This window comes from Giraffa tippelskirchi, chromosome 12 (genome assembly GCF_054371585.1).
Source record: "Giraffa tippelskirchi isolate mGirTip1 chromosome 12, T2T-mGirTip1v1.2.pri, whole genome shotgun sequence".
In the NCBI taxonomy this organism is placed as follows: Eukaryota; Metazoa; Chordata; class Mammalia; order Artiodactyla; family Giraffidae; genus Giraffa; species Giraffa tippelskirchi.
Genome location: NC_137286.1, coordinates 68,196,363 through 68,213,194, shown reverse-complemented (window position 1 = coordinate 68,213,194; position 16,832 = coordinate 68,196,363). Strand labels below are relative to the sequence as shown.

Genomic DNA, 16,832 nt, shown 5'->3' with positions numbered 1-16,832 from the left:
TGGCCTGTGGGCAAACTTTGCTTCTCCCCCAGCTCTAGCACTGGCCTCCAACTGGAACCAGGCTCCACTTCCCAGACCTGTCCCTACAGAGGTGGTGGCTCCAGGTGCAGGACCCAGGGATCCACCGAGGGCAGATGGAGAACCGAGACTTGCCCTCGCAGAGACACCAGGCCAGCTGGGTTCTGGCCAGCACACCGGGCAGATCGGATCTCCGTGCCTGCAGGACCCCCAGCCCCAGGCACTGATGTCCCACCCCCTCAGCCAGAACCTCCACCTCCACGTGCACCTGTACCTGCTCGGGCTTTGGCAGGAGAACCCGAGGCAGAGGAGGAGTCACCGCCTCGGCAGGGAGAGCCTGCCCTGGCTCCCGCGCAACACCCAGATGCCGACGATGACTCACCCGCCCCTGCAGGAAGAACGAGCCCCCGCTCTGGACAGAGACCCAGAGCCCTTGCCGGAAACACCACGTCCAGGGGAGCGGTCGGCTCTGCCGCCTCCATCCCTGTCGGCTCACCGTGGACGCCGTCAACTCGGTCTGCCCCCAGGGGACATGGAGTTCCTTTCCCCTGAACTGCTTTGCATTTGGTTTGTTTCCACCTTACTGGTGATGTTTTACTTTTTGTATGGTTTCGTGTATTTTTGTTGGTTAAGTTGGGATTAGTAAACTTTTTCATCATTGTTGCAATTTGGGAACACTGTTGTGTGACTCTGGTGATACTGTGTTACCATCACCACTTTGTGGTTTCAGACCCGTTTGATCTTTATGCCCCACCCCCCAACAAAGCCTGGATTCAAGGCAAGCACGCCCTGTTCATCCCTCCCCCCCGATCCTGAACACAATTTCAACTTTTCTTTCTGCATTCCTTCCTATATTCTTGGTGTCCCCAATCAATGACTCTCAGTGAAATGACTGAAGGAGTTTCTTTCGGACTCTCCACCTACTGTAAGACTCCATTGGAGAGTTCTCATTTTTATGTCATTTGAACTAGCCTTTGATAGCTGACAGGACGGTGTACGTCCTTTCAAGATATCATGTGCCAAACGAAGCCCTTTTGGCAAATGCCATCATTATCTCCAGGCAGGCATTGCTGTTTGAAGGGTGACATCTCAGCCAGAAGGCAGAGGCTGAGCTCCTCTTGTTGCACCAGCTCCCAAAAGAAGCCAAGAAAGGGAGCTGGAACAACAAACCACCCCAACGCCCAGGAAAGCGTTCTTCACGACAGAAGGCTAGAAAATGACCCAACAACCTTGTGGCCCAGAACCCCTCTAGAAAAATCACTGTTCCATAAAAAAGAGAAACACGTGGGAAGTTCCAAGGAGAGGCAATGCCCATGGCCAGTGTACTTTAGAGACGGCCTGACCGCTCCGGGGAAGACACGCACCGACGGAACCCCTTGGGAAACAGCAGTGAGAGTCCTCACCGTCGTAAGGGTTTCCTCTGGGGACAACCTGCCCTGGGCACCACATGGGGGAGCAGACCGGCTTCTCTTCCTCTGCCCCCACACCATTCACTCATGAAGGCAGCTCAGGTGTTCTCATGCCCTGCCTGCCTGCCTGCCTGCCTGCCTGGCTCATCCGTGAGCTGTGACCACCTCCAGGGCAGGACTCCACCTTCTCCTCTCTGTGTACCGTGAATCTGCACACAGTGGGCTTTCAGAACCTTAGGAGACTTGAGCCATTCCCACTCGAGCCAGAACCCTCCCCAGGAAGGAAAACGGCTGTGGAGTCATTTTGGCCCCTGCACTGGTTCCGAAAGCCTGGCGGCTCCTACAGCCTCTACGGTGTGAAGAGGGAGGTCCCTTTTGACAGAGCTTTCCGGCTGTCAGATCTAAGCTGTTGTTTCACTGTCAGCTGTGTCTCTTCCGTTGCAGCCAGGTGGGCCACGCTGCTCCAAAGGGGCTCACAAGCTGAGTGGCAAGGGAGGTATTGAGAGGACAGGGATGGCTACAACGTGCTGCAAACTGAGTGAGGGTCCCCACAATCCTCAGCAAAGGTCTGTGGTGTGCAAGTGGGGAGTAGAGGGCCCCCAAGTTCCAAAGGAAGGGAGGTACTCGGGAGCTAAAGCCCTTGGCTGCTGTGGTAGCAGCTGCAGATGGCAGCTCGTCCACAGTGCACTTCGAATGAGGTCATATGAGCGGGACTCTGGAAATGGCTCCGAAATCAAGAGAAAGGGGTCAGGGTATGTGGGAATCCGGCGGGGGTGGGGGGTGGATGAAGGAAGGTGTCCTTCCTCTCTCCAGTGCAATTTGGTTTGGTGAGTCTCAAAGCTACCAGATGGCACTTCCCAAGTCAGGCCCCCGCAGGAATCAGGGTGGGCTGCGTGCCTCGGCCCCTGCCACAGGGACAAGCCACACCAGTGGCCTCCCTGAGCTCCAATGGCCGGATCTGGGGGTTCTGTCTGGGTGCACACCTCCTTGCTGTGGCCAAGTTCCCCCCTTCTCTGAGCACCAGCTTCATCCTCTCGAATGAGGACATCGATTGCTACCTTGGCACGTTACTCTCTTCATCCTGTGAAGACTCATTAGGCTTATCCTACAATTACTAGCTGGCCCGAAGAGATATCTCCTGAATCCAGATTAAGCTGGAGTCTCCCAGGCTCATCTGGCATGTCTTCCCTGAAGTCTGCCAAAACCCACACCCTTGCATTTCCAGGGACTCCCCTTAGCCAGCTGGGCAGAAAACCCAGCATGGTTCAAACAAGCTGACAGACAAGCGGGAGAGGACTCACGGGCAGACGGCCTCCCTCAGGTCTCGGGTGGAGCTCTGGGACCACAGCAGCAGCGGGCCATCCCAGCGCCTTGGGCTCAGCAGCGCCCTCATTCTCAGGCCGGCGGCTCTGCCCTGAGGGGAGCAGGAAGGTCACCAACTGCCGCAGGCGGACCTCAAGCCCCTCCCACTGCTGGAGCCTGACCTCCCCCGGCCCCACCCCTTCCCCTACCCCAGCAGGACGAGAGCTCGTCTTCCCCTGGCTTCCAACGTGAGGCCCGGCCCTGGGCCCCGATTGGGCACTGCCCCAGTCCGGAGCCAATCACAGTGGCCAGGGAGGTGGAACGCACCGATTGGCCAGGGCCAGGTCATGTGACCATACTCCCCAGGAAACTCAAATATTACCAAGATTCCCTAACAAACCAATGAACAAAATTATCCAGTAAAGGCAAACCGTACATTTTAATGAGGCCAATGTCACAGAAAAAAAAAAAAAATCCTTCACAATGAACTGCTCAAGGAAGCTACTAAATAAGCTTTCAGAAAAGTGAAGTCGTTTTTTTTTTTTTTTTTTTAATAGGGTGACGGAGAGCTATACCTTTCCCATCTATGTGAATTTAGGTTTAAACTAGATTTCCCTCGGCTATTATATAAGACAAAAAACCCCACATCACCCCCTTTCACTCCCCCCACCCCCAAAAAGTGTTTTAGTCTATTGAATTTTTGTGTCCTCAGTTGTGTCTGATTCACGGCAACTCACGAACTCCACACAGCCAGGCTCTTCCGTCCATGGAATTCAGGGCAATTTTTTCTGTCACAGCAAATGCCCACCCTGGGTGATCCAAAGGCAAGGGCTCAGAGGCTCCTGAGAGACTAACTCCTTTCAGCTGAGCACAGAGCTGGCTCCTCACTGGGATGCCTGTGGCCTGGGGCTCCCAGAGGGGAGAGCAGCACTCGCCCCACCGTGTGGTCACTGCTGGAAGTGCAGGCAGCTCCTCACTCCCCCTTGACAGTGTCCCTGAGGGCAGAACAGTGTGAATCTACTCAAGGTGGAAACGCAAACTCCGATGCAACCAAACTTCCCACAAGGTCTCCAAAACCACTCAGGAACAGGGAATTGGAAACTGCAGGGCATGACATGAATGGAGATGGAGACTTGACACCTTACACCGAGTTCACTTCCAGTTATCCCTAGACAAAGTTTCCATGAAAACTTGTCACAAATCTAGAAGAGCAATGAGCAGAAACCGGACATGTGCTTTGAGTCTTCACACACAAAACGAAAAGGCAGCTCACAAAACAACCCAGAGAATACAGTGGACTTTGCAAAATCAAAGATATCTACTGTGGGAAAGACCTCATTACAAAAGCAAAAGACAGGTCATACATCGCGAGACGAATGAGTGGAAACACAAAGCTTCTCAAGGATGTGTCTCCAAACAGAAAAAGAACACCAACACGACAAGCCTGTGAAAACTAGGGAAAGGTCTGAAGGGACAGCAGACTGAGGAAGACACACACAGAGTATCCCGGATGATGTCCAGCACTGAGGGCCTGGAGAAACAACAGTCTAGTTGCACTCCCTCAGGCCTGTGTGACCCTGGATGAGGCCTCTGTTTCCCGGTGGCTCTGAGAGATGGACAGGGAGGAAGGGGAAGAGAAATCACTTGCATTTCTAATACTCACAGCAAAGTCTTCCAATGAGAAGGGAATTATCACCCCCACTGACAATGCCATTCACTGAAGTGATACCCACGAGTCCATCTAACCCAGAAGGGAAGGAAGGACCTGTCCTGACAAAACGGCGAGAGATGGAAGAAGGAAGATCAAGCCCACACCAACCACTGGAAAGAGAAGCTGTGCTCAGGGCTTGAAAGAATTCCTATTGGGAAAATGATGTCACAGCCCCACAAGGCAATCCACAGCTTCGATGCTATTCCTCCCAAAATGCCAATGCATTTTCGCACCGAACAAAGAATTGCAAAAGGGGTACGGAAACAGAAAAGAGCCTAAATTGTCAATACAATCCGACGAAAAAGCCCCGATACGGACATCCAAGGTTGTGTGAAAGGAAATTAGACGACCAAACTAGGATCCTCAGGAGAGTATCGGAGAAGGCGATGGCGACCCACTCCAGTACTCTTGCCTGGAAAATGCCATGGACGGAGGAGCCTGGTAGGCTGCAGGCCATGGGGTCGCACAGAGTCAGGCACGACTGAAGTGACTTAGCCGCAGCGGCAGCAGCAGGACAGTATGCTATTGGGAATACAACAACACACACAGATCCAGATCGATGGAATAAAGTTGAGGGTCCAGAAACAAACCCCGGCATCCATGGTCAACTCATCTCTGACACAGAAGGGGAGAATATCCAAATGGGAACAAGAAAGCCTCTTCAATAAATGTCCATGGGAAAACCAGACAGCTACATCTGAAGAACGCTATTGGTTTTGATCTCACACCACCTCAATATCGGGGAAAAACCTCACCCTAAAGACTGATATCATGAGATAGCTAGAAAGAAGCGTAGGTCAAAGGCTCCTTAACATCAGAGTCTCCTTGCCATTTGCTGGGCGGAGGTAGAAATGGGTCTCTTCAAGTAAGGGAAAGAGGAAAACGAAGTACGCCAACGGGTTTCCATCCAATGGAACCTCTTCACAACAGAGAAGCTAAGCATTCAGAAATGCAAAAGATAGGAAACGGAACATGAGAGACTCCTTGCAAGTGGTGTATCTGAGAAGGGGTTCATATGGAAAGAGACGAAGAATGCACAGCACTCAGATTCCAAGAAACACCACCACCACCCTTGACCCTTCCCCCATGACCAACTCCGACCTAAAGCCTTTCTCTCCCTCTAACCTATCCCTAAAACATAACCCTCATCTAATCATATACATGTGCATTCCTAGCATCCATCCATCCACACACGAGAGAGAAAGAGGAAGACACAGACTGAATCGAGAAGGGAAAAGAGAGGGACAGAGCCAGAGAGAGACACGGAACCAGAGAGAGGAAAGGAATCGACGGTCCAGACTTTTCATCAATCTGTCTCGAAGGTAGAAGCAACGACAGCGCCCATCCACCCCAGAAGGGGGAAAAGGACGGAAGGTTTGGAGAGGAAAAGACAAGAACGCAGGGAGCCCTTAGAAGCTCAGCCACCCGCAGAAGCCGAGCTGGGACACTTGAACAGAATCTCAATGGAAACAGAGGACCAGAAAGTTGGCTACTCTTTTCTATAAGAGAGGGAGACCTTCGAGTCTTCCTTTCGGTCCTCCAACTTGGATGCGGGGTCTCAAAACAGTCAGGAGGGGGAGTGCCTTTTCCTGGGTACCACGGCGCATCCAGGCCTCGTTCTGCCCCATTCTGTGCTGTGTCAGCCCTGGATGGAGTCTTTCTTTCTGAAGTCTCAGCGCACAAGCTCCACGTGATATCGGCCCCAGGTGGAAAGGCATGGAGCTGCTCGTAGGCCGACAGAACTAGGAAGCAGATGGGAGAATGACCCCCACTCTGCAGATGGAGAGACTGGGGAAACCCTGAGGGGCATACGCTTGTCCAGGGCCACACCACTTATGAGAAGAAGGAGCCTGGTCTGAGAGCAGCGGGGTCCTCGGAGCTCAGGCCCTGGCTGCACCCAGGCCTCCCCAGGGCTGTGGGCTGGGCAGTGTGGCTGTCACTGTGCCTGCACATGGCCTAAGGGGGGTGGTCGAGCAGTCAGAAACCCAGAGATTCCCTTGGGAAGCTTTGGGGAAGGGACCTCAGCACGAACCCCAGGAAATGATGTCACCTGCCGGCAACAGAACCCAACAGAACCCGCAACCCGGGTATCCAGGCCTCCAGAGCGGAGAGGAGCCCCCAGCCAGATCACTTGCTGCCAGGATGTTCTGCTGTTTGCCCCTGCCCAGAGGCCGGGGCCTCGGGAGAGCTCACAGGCAGTGTGCGTGGGCACCCTGTCAACGTTGGCTCAGGGCACCCCCGAGAGGCCTCTGGCCCTTTGCCCGGAGAAACAGAAAGGTAACACGGGGAGCCCCAGGCCGGGCCAGGCCACCTCTCCCATGCCACCCGGAAACACCGGGTCCTTTGCCTGTGTGTGTGGATGCGGGTTTCTCGGGGTGTGTCTCCCTCAAGGAAGCCCAGGCGGATGTGGGGTCAGAAGCCGACGGGCAAGTTGTGTCCACACCCCAGGGGAGAGCAGGCTGGCTGGGATGGGGAGAGTGCGGGCAGCGCCGGCCGCCCAGGCTGGCCTCACACCCTCAGGTGGGTCTCTTTCCTCCCGGGTGGGGATCTGAGCAGACACACGTCTCTGACCCTTCTGGGAAGAGAAGTTCGAGCAGGCAGAAGCAGCGGCTCCACTGGCCAGGCCCAGCTCGGAAAACTCCCAGCACGGCTGGCTGACGGTCACTGTCGTTGCAGAGCTTCCCACGTGATGAGGCCGAGGACGGGGACACCCCGTCCACCTCCCGGAGGGAGGGGTCGGAGCACCACCCCCCCGCCCCTGAGGCCCAGTGCAGGCTCCAGGTGAGCGTGCCCACGGAGGCATCAGCCCCACCGGGGGCGAAGCGGAGGCGGGGAAGGCCTGCTGCCGAGACACCGCCCAGGATACACCCGGCGGCCCAGTCTGAGGCTGCCACGGAGCTCAGCACACCCGGCTCCGACCCGGAGTCCCGAGAACCCCGGCCTCTGAGGCAGCAGGAGGACCTGGAGCCCAGCACGCCAGAGCACAGAGGTGAGGACGCTGGGGCTGGTGCACGGGAGTGTGTGGGGAGGGGGTGCTGAGCTACACAGGGACGAGTCCCCGAAAGATGCTGCTGGGCCTACAGCAAGCGCTGGCCTCACACCCCCACCCCCATCTTGCACACTTCAGTCCCAAAAGACATCCGACCCTGGGTATTCTTTGGGAATCTCTTGGAAGCTTTCTGTCCCGGGATACGCACATGCCAAGGCTGGCCTGTGGGCAAACTTTGCTTCTCCCCCAGCTCTAGCACTGGCCTCCAACTGGAACCAGGCTCCACTTCCCAGACCTGTCCCTACAGAGGTGGTGGCTCCAGGTGCAGGACCCAGGGATCCACCGAGGGCAGATGGAGAACCGAGACTTGCCCTCGCAGAGACACCAGGCCAGCTGGGTTCTGGCCAGCACACCGGGCAGATCGGATCTCCGTGCCTGCAGGACCCCCAGCCCCAGGCACTGATGTCCCACCCCCTCAGCCAGAACCTCCACCTCCACGTGCACCTGTACCTGCTCGGGCTTTGGCAGGAGAACCCGAGGCAGAGGAGGAGTCACCGCCTCGGCAGGGAGAGCCTGCCCTGGCTCCCGCGCAACACCCAGACGCCGACGATGACTCACCCGCCCCTGCAGGAAGAACGAGCCCCCGCTCTGGACAGAGACCCAGAGCCCTTGCCGGAAACACCACGTCCAGGGGAGCGGTCGGCTCTGCCGCCTCCATCCCTGTCGGCTCACCGTGGACGCCGTCAACTCGGTCTGCCCCCAGGGGACATGGAGTTCCTTTCCCCTGAACTGCTTTGCATTTGGTTTGTTTCCACCTTACTGGTGATGTTTTACTTTTTGTATGGTTTCGTGTATTTTTGTTGGTTAAGTTGGGATTAGTAAACTTTTTCATCATTGTTGCAATTTGGGAACACTGTTGTGTGACTCTGGTGATACTGTGTTACCATCACCACTTTGTGGTTTCAGACCCGTTTGATCTTTATGCCCCACCCCCCAACAAAGCCTGGATTCAAGGCAAGCACGCCCTGTTCATCCCTCCCCCCCGATCCTGAACACAATTTCAACTTTTCTTTCTGCATTCCTTCCTATATTCTTGGTGTCCCCAATCAATGACTCTCAGTGAAATGACTGAAGGAGTTTCTTTCGGACTCTCCACCTACTGTAAGACTCCATTGGAGAGTTCTCATTTTTATGTCATTTGAACTAGCCTTTGATAGCTGACAGGACGGTGTACGTCCTTTCAAGATATCATGTGCCAAACGAAGCCCTTTTGGCAAATGCCATCATTATCTCCAGGCAGGCATTGCTGTTTGAAGGGTGACATCTCAGCCAGAAGGCAGAGGCTGAGCTCCTCTTGTTGCACCAGCTCCCAAAAGAAGCCAAGAAAGGGAGCTGGAACAACAAACCACCCCAACGCCCAGGAAAGCGTTCTTCACGACAGAAGGCTAGAAAATGACCCAACAACCTTGTGGCCCAGAACCCCTCTAGAAAAATCACTGTTCCATAAAAAAGAGAAACACGTGGGAAGTTCCAAGGAGAGGCAATGCCCATGGCCAGTGTACTTTAGAGACGGCCTGACCGCTCCGGGGAAGACACGCACCGACGGAACCCCTTGGGAAACAGCAGTGAGAGTCCTCACCGTCGTAAGGGTTTCCTCTGGGGACAACCTGCCCTGGGCACCACATGGGGGAGCAGACCGGCTTCTCTTCCTCTGCCCCCACACCATTCACTCATGAAGGCAGCTCAGGTGTTCTCATGCCCTGCCTGCCTGCCTGCCTGCCTGCCTGGCTCATCCGTGAGCTGTGACCACCTCCAGGGCAGGACTCCACCTTCTCCTCTCTGTGTACCGTGAATCTGCACACAGTGGGCTTTCAGAACCTTAGGAGACTTGAGCCATTCCCACTCGAGCCAGAACCCTCCCCAGGAAGGAAAACGGCTGTGGAGTCATTTTGGCCCCTGCACTGGTTCCGAAAGCCTGGCGGCTCCTACAGCCTCTACGGTGTGAAGAGGGAGGTCCCTTTTGACAGAGCTTTCCGGCTGTCAGATCTAAGCTGTTGTTTCACTGTCAGCTGTGTCTCTTCCGTTGCAGCCAGGTGGGCCACGCTGCTCCAAAGGGGCTCACAAGCTGAGTGGCAAGGGAGGTATTGAGAGGACAGGGATGGCTACAACGTGCTGCAAACTGAGTGAGGGTCCCCACAATCCTCAGCAAAGGTCTGTGGTGTGCAAGTGGGGAGTAGAGGGCCCCCAAGTTCCAAAGGAAGGGAGGTACTCGGGAGCTAAAGCCCTTGGCTGCTGTGGTAGCAGCTGCAGATGGCAGCTCGTCCACAGTGCACTTCGAATGAGGTCATATGAGCGGGACTCTGGAAATGGCTCCGAAATCAAGAGAAAGGGGTCAGGGTATGTGGGAATCCGGCGGGGGTGGGGGGTGGATGAAGGAAGGTGTCCTTCCTCTCTCCAGTGCAATTTGGTTTGGTGAGTCTCAAAGCTACCAGATGGCACTTCCCAAGTCAGGCCCCCGCAGGAATCAGGGTGGGCTGCGTGCCTCGGCCCCTGCCACAGGGACAAGCCACACCAGTGGCCTCCCTGAGCTCCAATGGCCGGATCTGGGGGTTCTGTCTGGGTGCACACCTCCTTGCTGTGGCCAAGTTCCCCCCTTCTCTGAGCACCAGCTTCATCCTCTCGAATGAGGACATCGATTGCTACCTTGGCACGTTACTCTCTTCATCCTGTGAAGACTCATTAGGCTTATCCTACAATTACTAGCTGGCCCGAAGAGATATCTCCTGAATCCAGATTAAGCTGGAGTCTCCCAGGCTCATCTGGCATGTCTTCCCTGAAGTCTGCCAAAACCCACACCCTTGCATTTCCAGGGACTCCCCTTAGCCAGCTGGGCAGAAAACCCAGCATGGTTCAAACAAGCTGACAGACAAGCGGGAGAGGACTCACGGGCAGACGGCCTCCCTCAGGTCTCGGGTGGAGCTCTGGGACCACAGCAGCAGCGGGCCATCCCAGCGCCTTGGGCTCAGCAGCGCCCTCATTCTCAGGCCGGCGGCTCTGCCCTGAGGGGAGCAGGAAGATCACCAACTGCCGCAGGCGGACCTCAAGCCCCTCCCACTGCTGGAGCCTGACCTCCCCCGGCCCCACCCCTTCCCCTACCCCAGCAGGACGAGAGCTCGTCTTCCCCTGGCTTCCAACGTGAGGCCCGGCCCTGGGCCCCGATTGGGCACTGCCCCAGTCCGGAGCCAATCACAGTGGCCAGGGAGGTGGAACGCACCGATTGGCCAGGGCCAGGTCATGTGACCATACTCCCCAGGAAACTCAAATATTACCAAGATTCCCTAACAAACCAATGAACAAAATTATCCAGTAAAGGCAAACCGTACATTTTAATGAGGCCAATGTCACAGAAAAAAAAAAAATCCTTCACAATGAACTGCTCAAGGAAGCTACTAAATATGCTTTCAGAAAAGTGAAGTCGTTTTTTTTTTTTTTTTAATAGGGTGACGGAGAGCTATACCTTTCCCATCTATGTGAATTTAGGTTTAAACTAGATTTCCCTCGGCTATTATATAAGACAAAAAACCCCACATCACCCCCTTTCACTCCCCCCACCCCCAAAAAGTGTTTTAGTCTATTGAATTTTTGTGTCCTCAGTTGTGTCTGATTCACGGCAACTCACGAACTCCACACAGCCAGGCTCTTCCGTCCATGGAATTCAGGGCAATTTTTTCTGTCACAGCAAATGCCCACCCTGGGTGATCCAAAGGCAAGGGCTCAGAGGCTCCTGAGAGACTAACTCCTTTCAGCTGAGCACAGAGCTGGCTCCTCACTGGGATGCCTGTGGCCTGGGGCTCCCAGAGGGGAGAGCAGCACTCGCCCCACCGTGTGGTCACTGCTGGAAGTGCAGGCAGCTCCTCACTCCCCCTTGACAGTGTCCCTGAGGGCAGAACAGTGTGAATCTACTCAAGGTGGAAACGCAAACTCCGATGCAACCAAACTTCCCACAAGGTCTCCAAAACCACTCAGGAACAGGGAATTGGAAACTGCAGGGCATGACATGAATGGAGATGGAGACTTGACACCTTACACCGAGTTCACTTCCAGTTATCCCTAGACAAAGTTTCCATGAAAACTTGTCACAAATCTAGAAGAGCAATGAGCAGAAACCAGACATGTGCTTTGAGTCTTCACACACAAAACGAAAAGGCAGCTCACAAAACAACCCAGAGAATACAGTGGACTTTGCAAAATCAAAGATATCTACTGTGGGAAAGACCTCATTACAAAAGCAAAAGACAGGTCATACATCGCGAGACGAATGAGTGGAAACACAAAGCTTCTCAAGGATGTGTCTCCAAACAGACAAAGAACACCAACACGACAAGCCTGTGAAAACTAGGGAAAGGTCTGAAGGGACAGCAGACTGAGGAAGACACACACAGAGTATCCCGGATGATGTCCAGCACTGAGGGCCTGGAGAAACAACAGTCTAGTTGCACTCCCTCAGGCCTGTGTGACCCTGGATGAGGCCTCTGTTTCCCGGTGGCTCTGAGAGATGGACAGGGAGGAAGGGGAAGAGAAATCACTTGCATTTCTAATACTCACAGCAAAGTCTTCCAATGAGAAGGGAATTATCACCCCCACTGACAATGCCATTCACTGAAGTGATACCCACGAGTCCATCTAACCCAGAAGGGAAGGAAGGACCTGTCCTGACAAAACGGCGAGAGATGGAAGAAGGAAGATCAAGCCCACACCAACCACTGGAAAGAGAAGCTGTGCTCAGGGCTTGAAAGAATTCCTATTGGGAAAATGATGTCACAGCCCCACAAGGCAATCCACAGCTTCGATGCTATTCCTCCCAAAAGGCCAATGCATTTTCGCACCGAACAAAGAATTGCAAAAGGGGTACGGAAACAGAAAAGAGCCTAAATTGTCAATACAATCCGACGAAAAAGCCCCGATACGGACATCCAAGGTTGTGTGAAAGGAAATTAGACGACCAAACTAGGATCCTCAGGAGAGTATCGGAGAAGGCGATGGCGACCCACTCCAGTACTCTTGCCTGGAAAATGCCATGGACGGAGGAGCCTGGTAGGCTGCAGGCCATGGGGTCGCACAGAGTCAGGCACGACTGAAGTGACTTAGCCGCAGCGGCAGCAGCAGGACAGTATGCTATTGGGAATACAACAACACACACAGATCCAGATCGATGGAATAAAGTTGAGGGTCCAGAAACAAACCCCGGCATCCATGGTCAACTCATCTCTGACACAGAAGGGGAGAATATCCAAATGGGAACAAGAAAGCCTCTTCAATAAATGTCCATGGGAAAACCAGACAGCTACATCTGAAGAACGCTATTGGTTTTGATCTCACACCACCTCAATATCGGGGAAAAACCTCACCCTAAAGACTGATATCATGAGATAGCTAGAAAGAAGCGTAGGTCAAAGGCTCCTTAACATCAGAGTCTCCTTGCCATTTGCTGGGCGGAGGTAGAAATGGGTCTCTTCAAGTAAGGGAAAGAGGAAAACGAAGTACGCCAACGGGTTTCCATCCAATGGAACCTCTTCACAACAGAGAAGCTAAGCATTCAGAAATGCAAAAGATAGGAAACGGAACATGAGAGACTCCTTGCAAGTGGTGTATCTGAGAAGGGGTTCATATGGAAAGAGACGAAGAATGCACAGCACTCAGATTCCAAGAAACACCACCACCACCCTTGACCCTTCCCCCATGACCAACTCCGACCTAAAGCCTTTCTCTCCCTCTAACCTATCCCTAAAACATAACCCTCATCTAATCATATACATGTGCATTCCTAGCATCCATCCATCCACACACGAGAGAGAAAGAGGAAGACACAGACTGAATCGAGAAGGGAAAAGAGAGGGACAGAGCCAGAGAGAGACACGGAACCAGAGAGAGGAAAGGAATCGACGGTCCAGACTTTTCATCAATCTGTCTCGAAGGTAGAAGCAACGACAGCGCCCATCCACCCCAGAAGGGGGAAAAGGACGGAAGGTTTGGAGAGGAAAAGACAAGAACGCAGGGAGCCCTTAGAAGCTCAGCCACCCGCAGAAGCCGAGCTGGGACACTTGAACAGAATCTCAATGGAAACAGAGGACCAGAAAGTTGGCTACTCTTTTCTATAAGAGAGGGAGACCTTCGAGTCTTCCTTTCGGTCCTCCAACTTGGATGCGGGGTCTCAAAACAGTCAGGAGGGGGAGTGCCTTTTCCTGGGTACCACGGCGCATCCAGGCCTCGTTCTGCCCCATTCTGTGCTGTGTCAGCCCTGGATGGAGTCTTTCTTTCTGAAGTCTCAGCGCACAAGCTCCACGTGATATCGGCCCCAGGTGGAAAGGCATGGAGCTGCTCGTAGGCCGACAGAACTAGGAAGCAGATGGGAGAATGACCCCCACTCTGCAGATGGAGAGACTGGGGAAACCCTGAGGGGCATACGCTTGTCCAGGGCCACACCACTTATGAGAAGAAGGAGCCTGGTCTGAGAGCAGCGGGGTCCTCGGAGCTCAGGCCCTGGCTGCACCCAGGCCTCCCCAGGGCTGTGGGCTGGGCAGTGTGGCTGTCACTGTGCCTGCACATGGCCTAAGGGGGGTGGTCGAGCAGTCAGAAACCCAGAGATTCCCTTGGGAAGCTTTGGGGAAGGGACCTCAGCACGAACCCCAGGAAATGATGTCACCTGCCGGCAACAGAACCCAACAGAACCCGCAACCCGGGTATCCAGGCCTCCAGAGCGGAGAGGAGCCCCCAGCCAGATCACTTGCTGCCAGGATGTTCTGCTGTTTGCCCCTGCCCAGAGGCCGGGGCCTCGGGAGAGCTCACAGGCAGTGTGCGTGGGCACCCTGTCAACGTTGGCTCAGGGCACCCCCGAGAGGCCTCTGGCCCTTTGCCCGGAGAAACAGAAAGGTAACACGGGGAGCCCCAGGCCGGGCCAGGCCACCTCTCCCATGCCACCCGGAAACACCGGGTCCTTTGCCTGTGTGTGTGGATGCGGGTTTCTCGGGGTGTGTCTCCCTCAAGGAAGCCCAGGCGGATGTGGGGTCAGAAGCCGACGGGCAAGTTGTGTCCACACCCCAGGGGAGAGCAGGCTGGCTGGGATGGGGAGAGTGCGGGCAGCGCCGGCCGCCCAGGCTGGCCTCACACCCTCAGGTGGGTCTCTTTCCTCCCGGGTGGGGATCTGAGCAGACACACGTCTCTGACCCTTCTGGGAAGAGAAGTTCGAGCAGGCAGAAGCAGCGGCTCCACTGGCCAGGCCCAGCTCGGAAAACTCCCAGCACGGCTGGCTGACGGTCACTGTCGTTGCAGAGCTTCCCACGTGATGAGGCCGAGGACGGGGACACCCCGTCCACCTCCCGGAGGGAGGGGTCGGAGCACCACCCCCCCGCCCCTGAGGCCCAGTGCAGGCTCCAGGTGAGCGTGCCCACGGAGGCATCAGCCCCACCGGGGGCGAAGCGGAGGCGGGGAAGGCCTGCTGCCGAGACACCGCCCAGGATACACCCGGCGGCCCAGTCTGAGGCTGCCACGGAGCTCAGCACACCCGGCTCCGACCCGGAGTCCCGAGAACCCCGGCCTCTGAGGCAGCAGGAGGACCTGGAGCCCAGCACGCCAGAGCACAGAGGTGAGGACGCTGGGGCTGGTGCACGGGAGTGTGTGGGGAGGGGGTGCTGAGCTACACAGGGACGAGTCCCCGAAAGATGCTGCTGGGCCTACAGCAAGCGCTGGCCTCACACCCCCACCCCCATCTTGCACACTTCAGTCCCAAAAGACATCCGACCCTGGGTATTCTTTGGGAATCTCTTGGAAGCTTTCTGTCCCGGGATACGCACATGCCAAGGCTGGCCTGTGGGCAAACTTTGCTTCTCCCCCAGCTCTAGCACTGGCCTCCAACTGGAACCAGGCTCCACTTCCCAGACCTGTCCCTACAGAGGTGGTGGCTCCAGGTGCAGGACCCAGGGATCCACCGAGGGCAGATGGAGAACCGAGACTTGCCCTCGCAGAGACACCAGGCCAGCTGGGTTCTGGCCAGCACACCGGGCAGATCGGATCTCCGTGCCTGCAGGACCCCCAGCCCCAGGCACTGATGTCCCACCCCCTCAGCCAGAACCTCCACCTCCACGTGCACCTGTACCTGCTCGGGCTTTGGCAGGAGAACCCGAGGCAGAGGAGGAGTCACCGCCTCGGCAGGGAGAGCCTGCCCTGGCTCCCGCGCAACACCCAGACGCCGACGATGACTCACCCGCCCCTGCAGGAAGAACGAGCCCCCGCTCTGGACAGAGACCCAGAGCCCTTGCCGGAAACACCACGTCCAGGGGAGCGGTCGGCTCTGCCGCCTCCATCCCTGTCGGCTCACCGTGGACGCCGTCAACTCGGTCTGCCCCCAGGGGACATGGAGTTCCTTTCCCCTGAACTGCTTTGCATTTGGTTTGTTTCCACCTTACTGGTGATGTTTTACTTTTTGTATGGTTTCGTGTATTTTTGTTGGTTAAGTTGGGATTAGTAAACTTTTTCATCATTGTTGCAATTTGGGAACACTGTTGTGTGACTCTGGTGATACTGTGTTACCATCACCACTTTGTGGTTTCAGACCCGTTTGATCTTTATGCCCCACCCCCCAACAAAGCCTGGATTCAAGGCAAGCACGCCCTGTTCATCCCTCCCCCCCGATCCTGAACACAATTTCAACTTTTCTTTCTGCATTCCTTCCTATATTCTTGGTGTCCCCAATCAATGACTCTCAGTGAAATGACTGAAGGAGTTTCTTTCGGACTCTCCACCTACTGTAAGACTCCATTGGAGAGTTCTCATTTTTATGTCATTTGAACTAGCCTTTGATAGCTGACAGGACGGTGTACGTCCTTTCAAGATATCATGTGCCAAACGAAGCCCTTTTGGCAAATGCCATCATTATCTCCAGGCAGGCATTGCTGTTTGAAGGGTGACATCTCAGCCAGAAGGCAGAGGCTGAGCTCCTCTTGTTGCACCAGCTCCCAAAAGAAGCCAAGAAAGGGAGCTGGAACAACAAACCACCCCAACGCCCAGGAAAGCGTTCTTCACGACAGAAGGCTAGAAAATGACCCAACAACCTTGTGGCCCAGAACCCCTCTAGAAAAATCACTGTTCCATAAAAAAGAGAAACACGTGGGAAGTTCCAAGGAGAGGCAATGCCCATGGCCAGTGTACTTTAGAGACGGCCTGACCGCTCCGGGGAAGACACGCACCGACGGAACCCCTTGGGAAACAGCAGTGAGAGTCCTCACCGTCGTAAGGGTTTCCTCTGGGGACAACCTGCCCTGGGCACCACATGGGGGAGCAGACCGGCTTCTCTTCCTCTGCCCCCACACCATTCACTCATGAAGGCAGCTCAGGTGTTCTCATGCCC

General features: G+C 55.2%; 2 protein-coding genes across 2 annotated transcripts; both read left to right on the top strand.

Annotated features, from left to right (window-relative positions):
- Positions 1 to 3,267: 3,267 nt before the first annotated feature.
- Positions 3,268 to 8,340, top strand: LOC145529901 (uncharacterized). Its single transcript, XM_081550663.1, has 3 exons — positions 3,268 to 6,717; positions 7,117 to 7,429; positions 7,680 to 8,340. The coding sequence occupies exons 1-3, from the start codon at positions 6,481 to 6,483 to the stop codon at positions 8,306 to 8,308; spliced, it is 1,179 nt and encodes a 392-aa protein (XP_081406789.1). The 5' UTR covers positions 3,268 to 6,480; the 3' UTR covers positions 8,309 to 8,340.
- Positions 8,341 to 10,913: 2,573 nt separating this feature from the next.
- Positions 10,914 to 15,982, top strand: LOC145529897 (uncharacterized). The gene is made up of 3 exons (XM_081550659.1): positions 10,914 to 14,359; positions 14,759 to 15,071; positions 15,322 to 15,982. Exons 1-3 carry the CDS (start codon positions 14,123 to 14,125, stop codon positions 15,948 to 15,950), a joined length of 1,179 nt encoding a protein of 392 aa, XP_081406785.1. The 5' UTR covers positions 10,914 to 14,122; the 3' UTR covers positions 15,951 to 15,982.
- The last annotated feature ends 850 nt before the right edge of the window (positions 15,983 to 16,832 follow it).

Bases quoted from the DNA above. Each gene is read 5' to 3' on its own strand.
- LOC145529901 (XM_081550663.1), top strand. From the start codon at position 6,481: ATGATGTCACCTGCCGGCAACAGAACCCAACAGAACCCGCAACCCGGG. The intron at 6,718-7,116 runs GTAACACGGGGA...CTGTCGTTGCAG, and splicing joins TTGCCCGGAGAAACAGAAAG to AGCTTCCCACGTGATGAGGC. The intron at 7,430-7,679 runs GTGAGGACGCTG...CTTCTCCCCCAG, and splicing joins CAGCACGCCAGAGCACAGAG to CTCTAGCACTGGCCTCCAAC.
- LOC145529897 (XM_081550659.1), top strand. From the start codon at position 14,123: ATGATGTCACCTGCCGGCAACAGAACCCAACAGAACCCGCAACCCGGG. The intron at 14,360-14,758 runs GTAACACGGGGA...CTGTCGTTGCAG, and splicing joins TTGCCCGGAGAAACAGAAAG to AGCTTCCCACGTGATGAGGC. The intron at 15,072-15,321 runs GTGAGGACGCTG...CTTCTCCCCCAG, and splicing joins CAGCACGCCAGAGCACAGAG to CTCTAGCACTGGCCTCCAAC.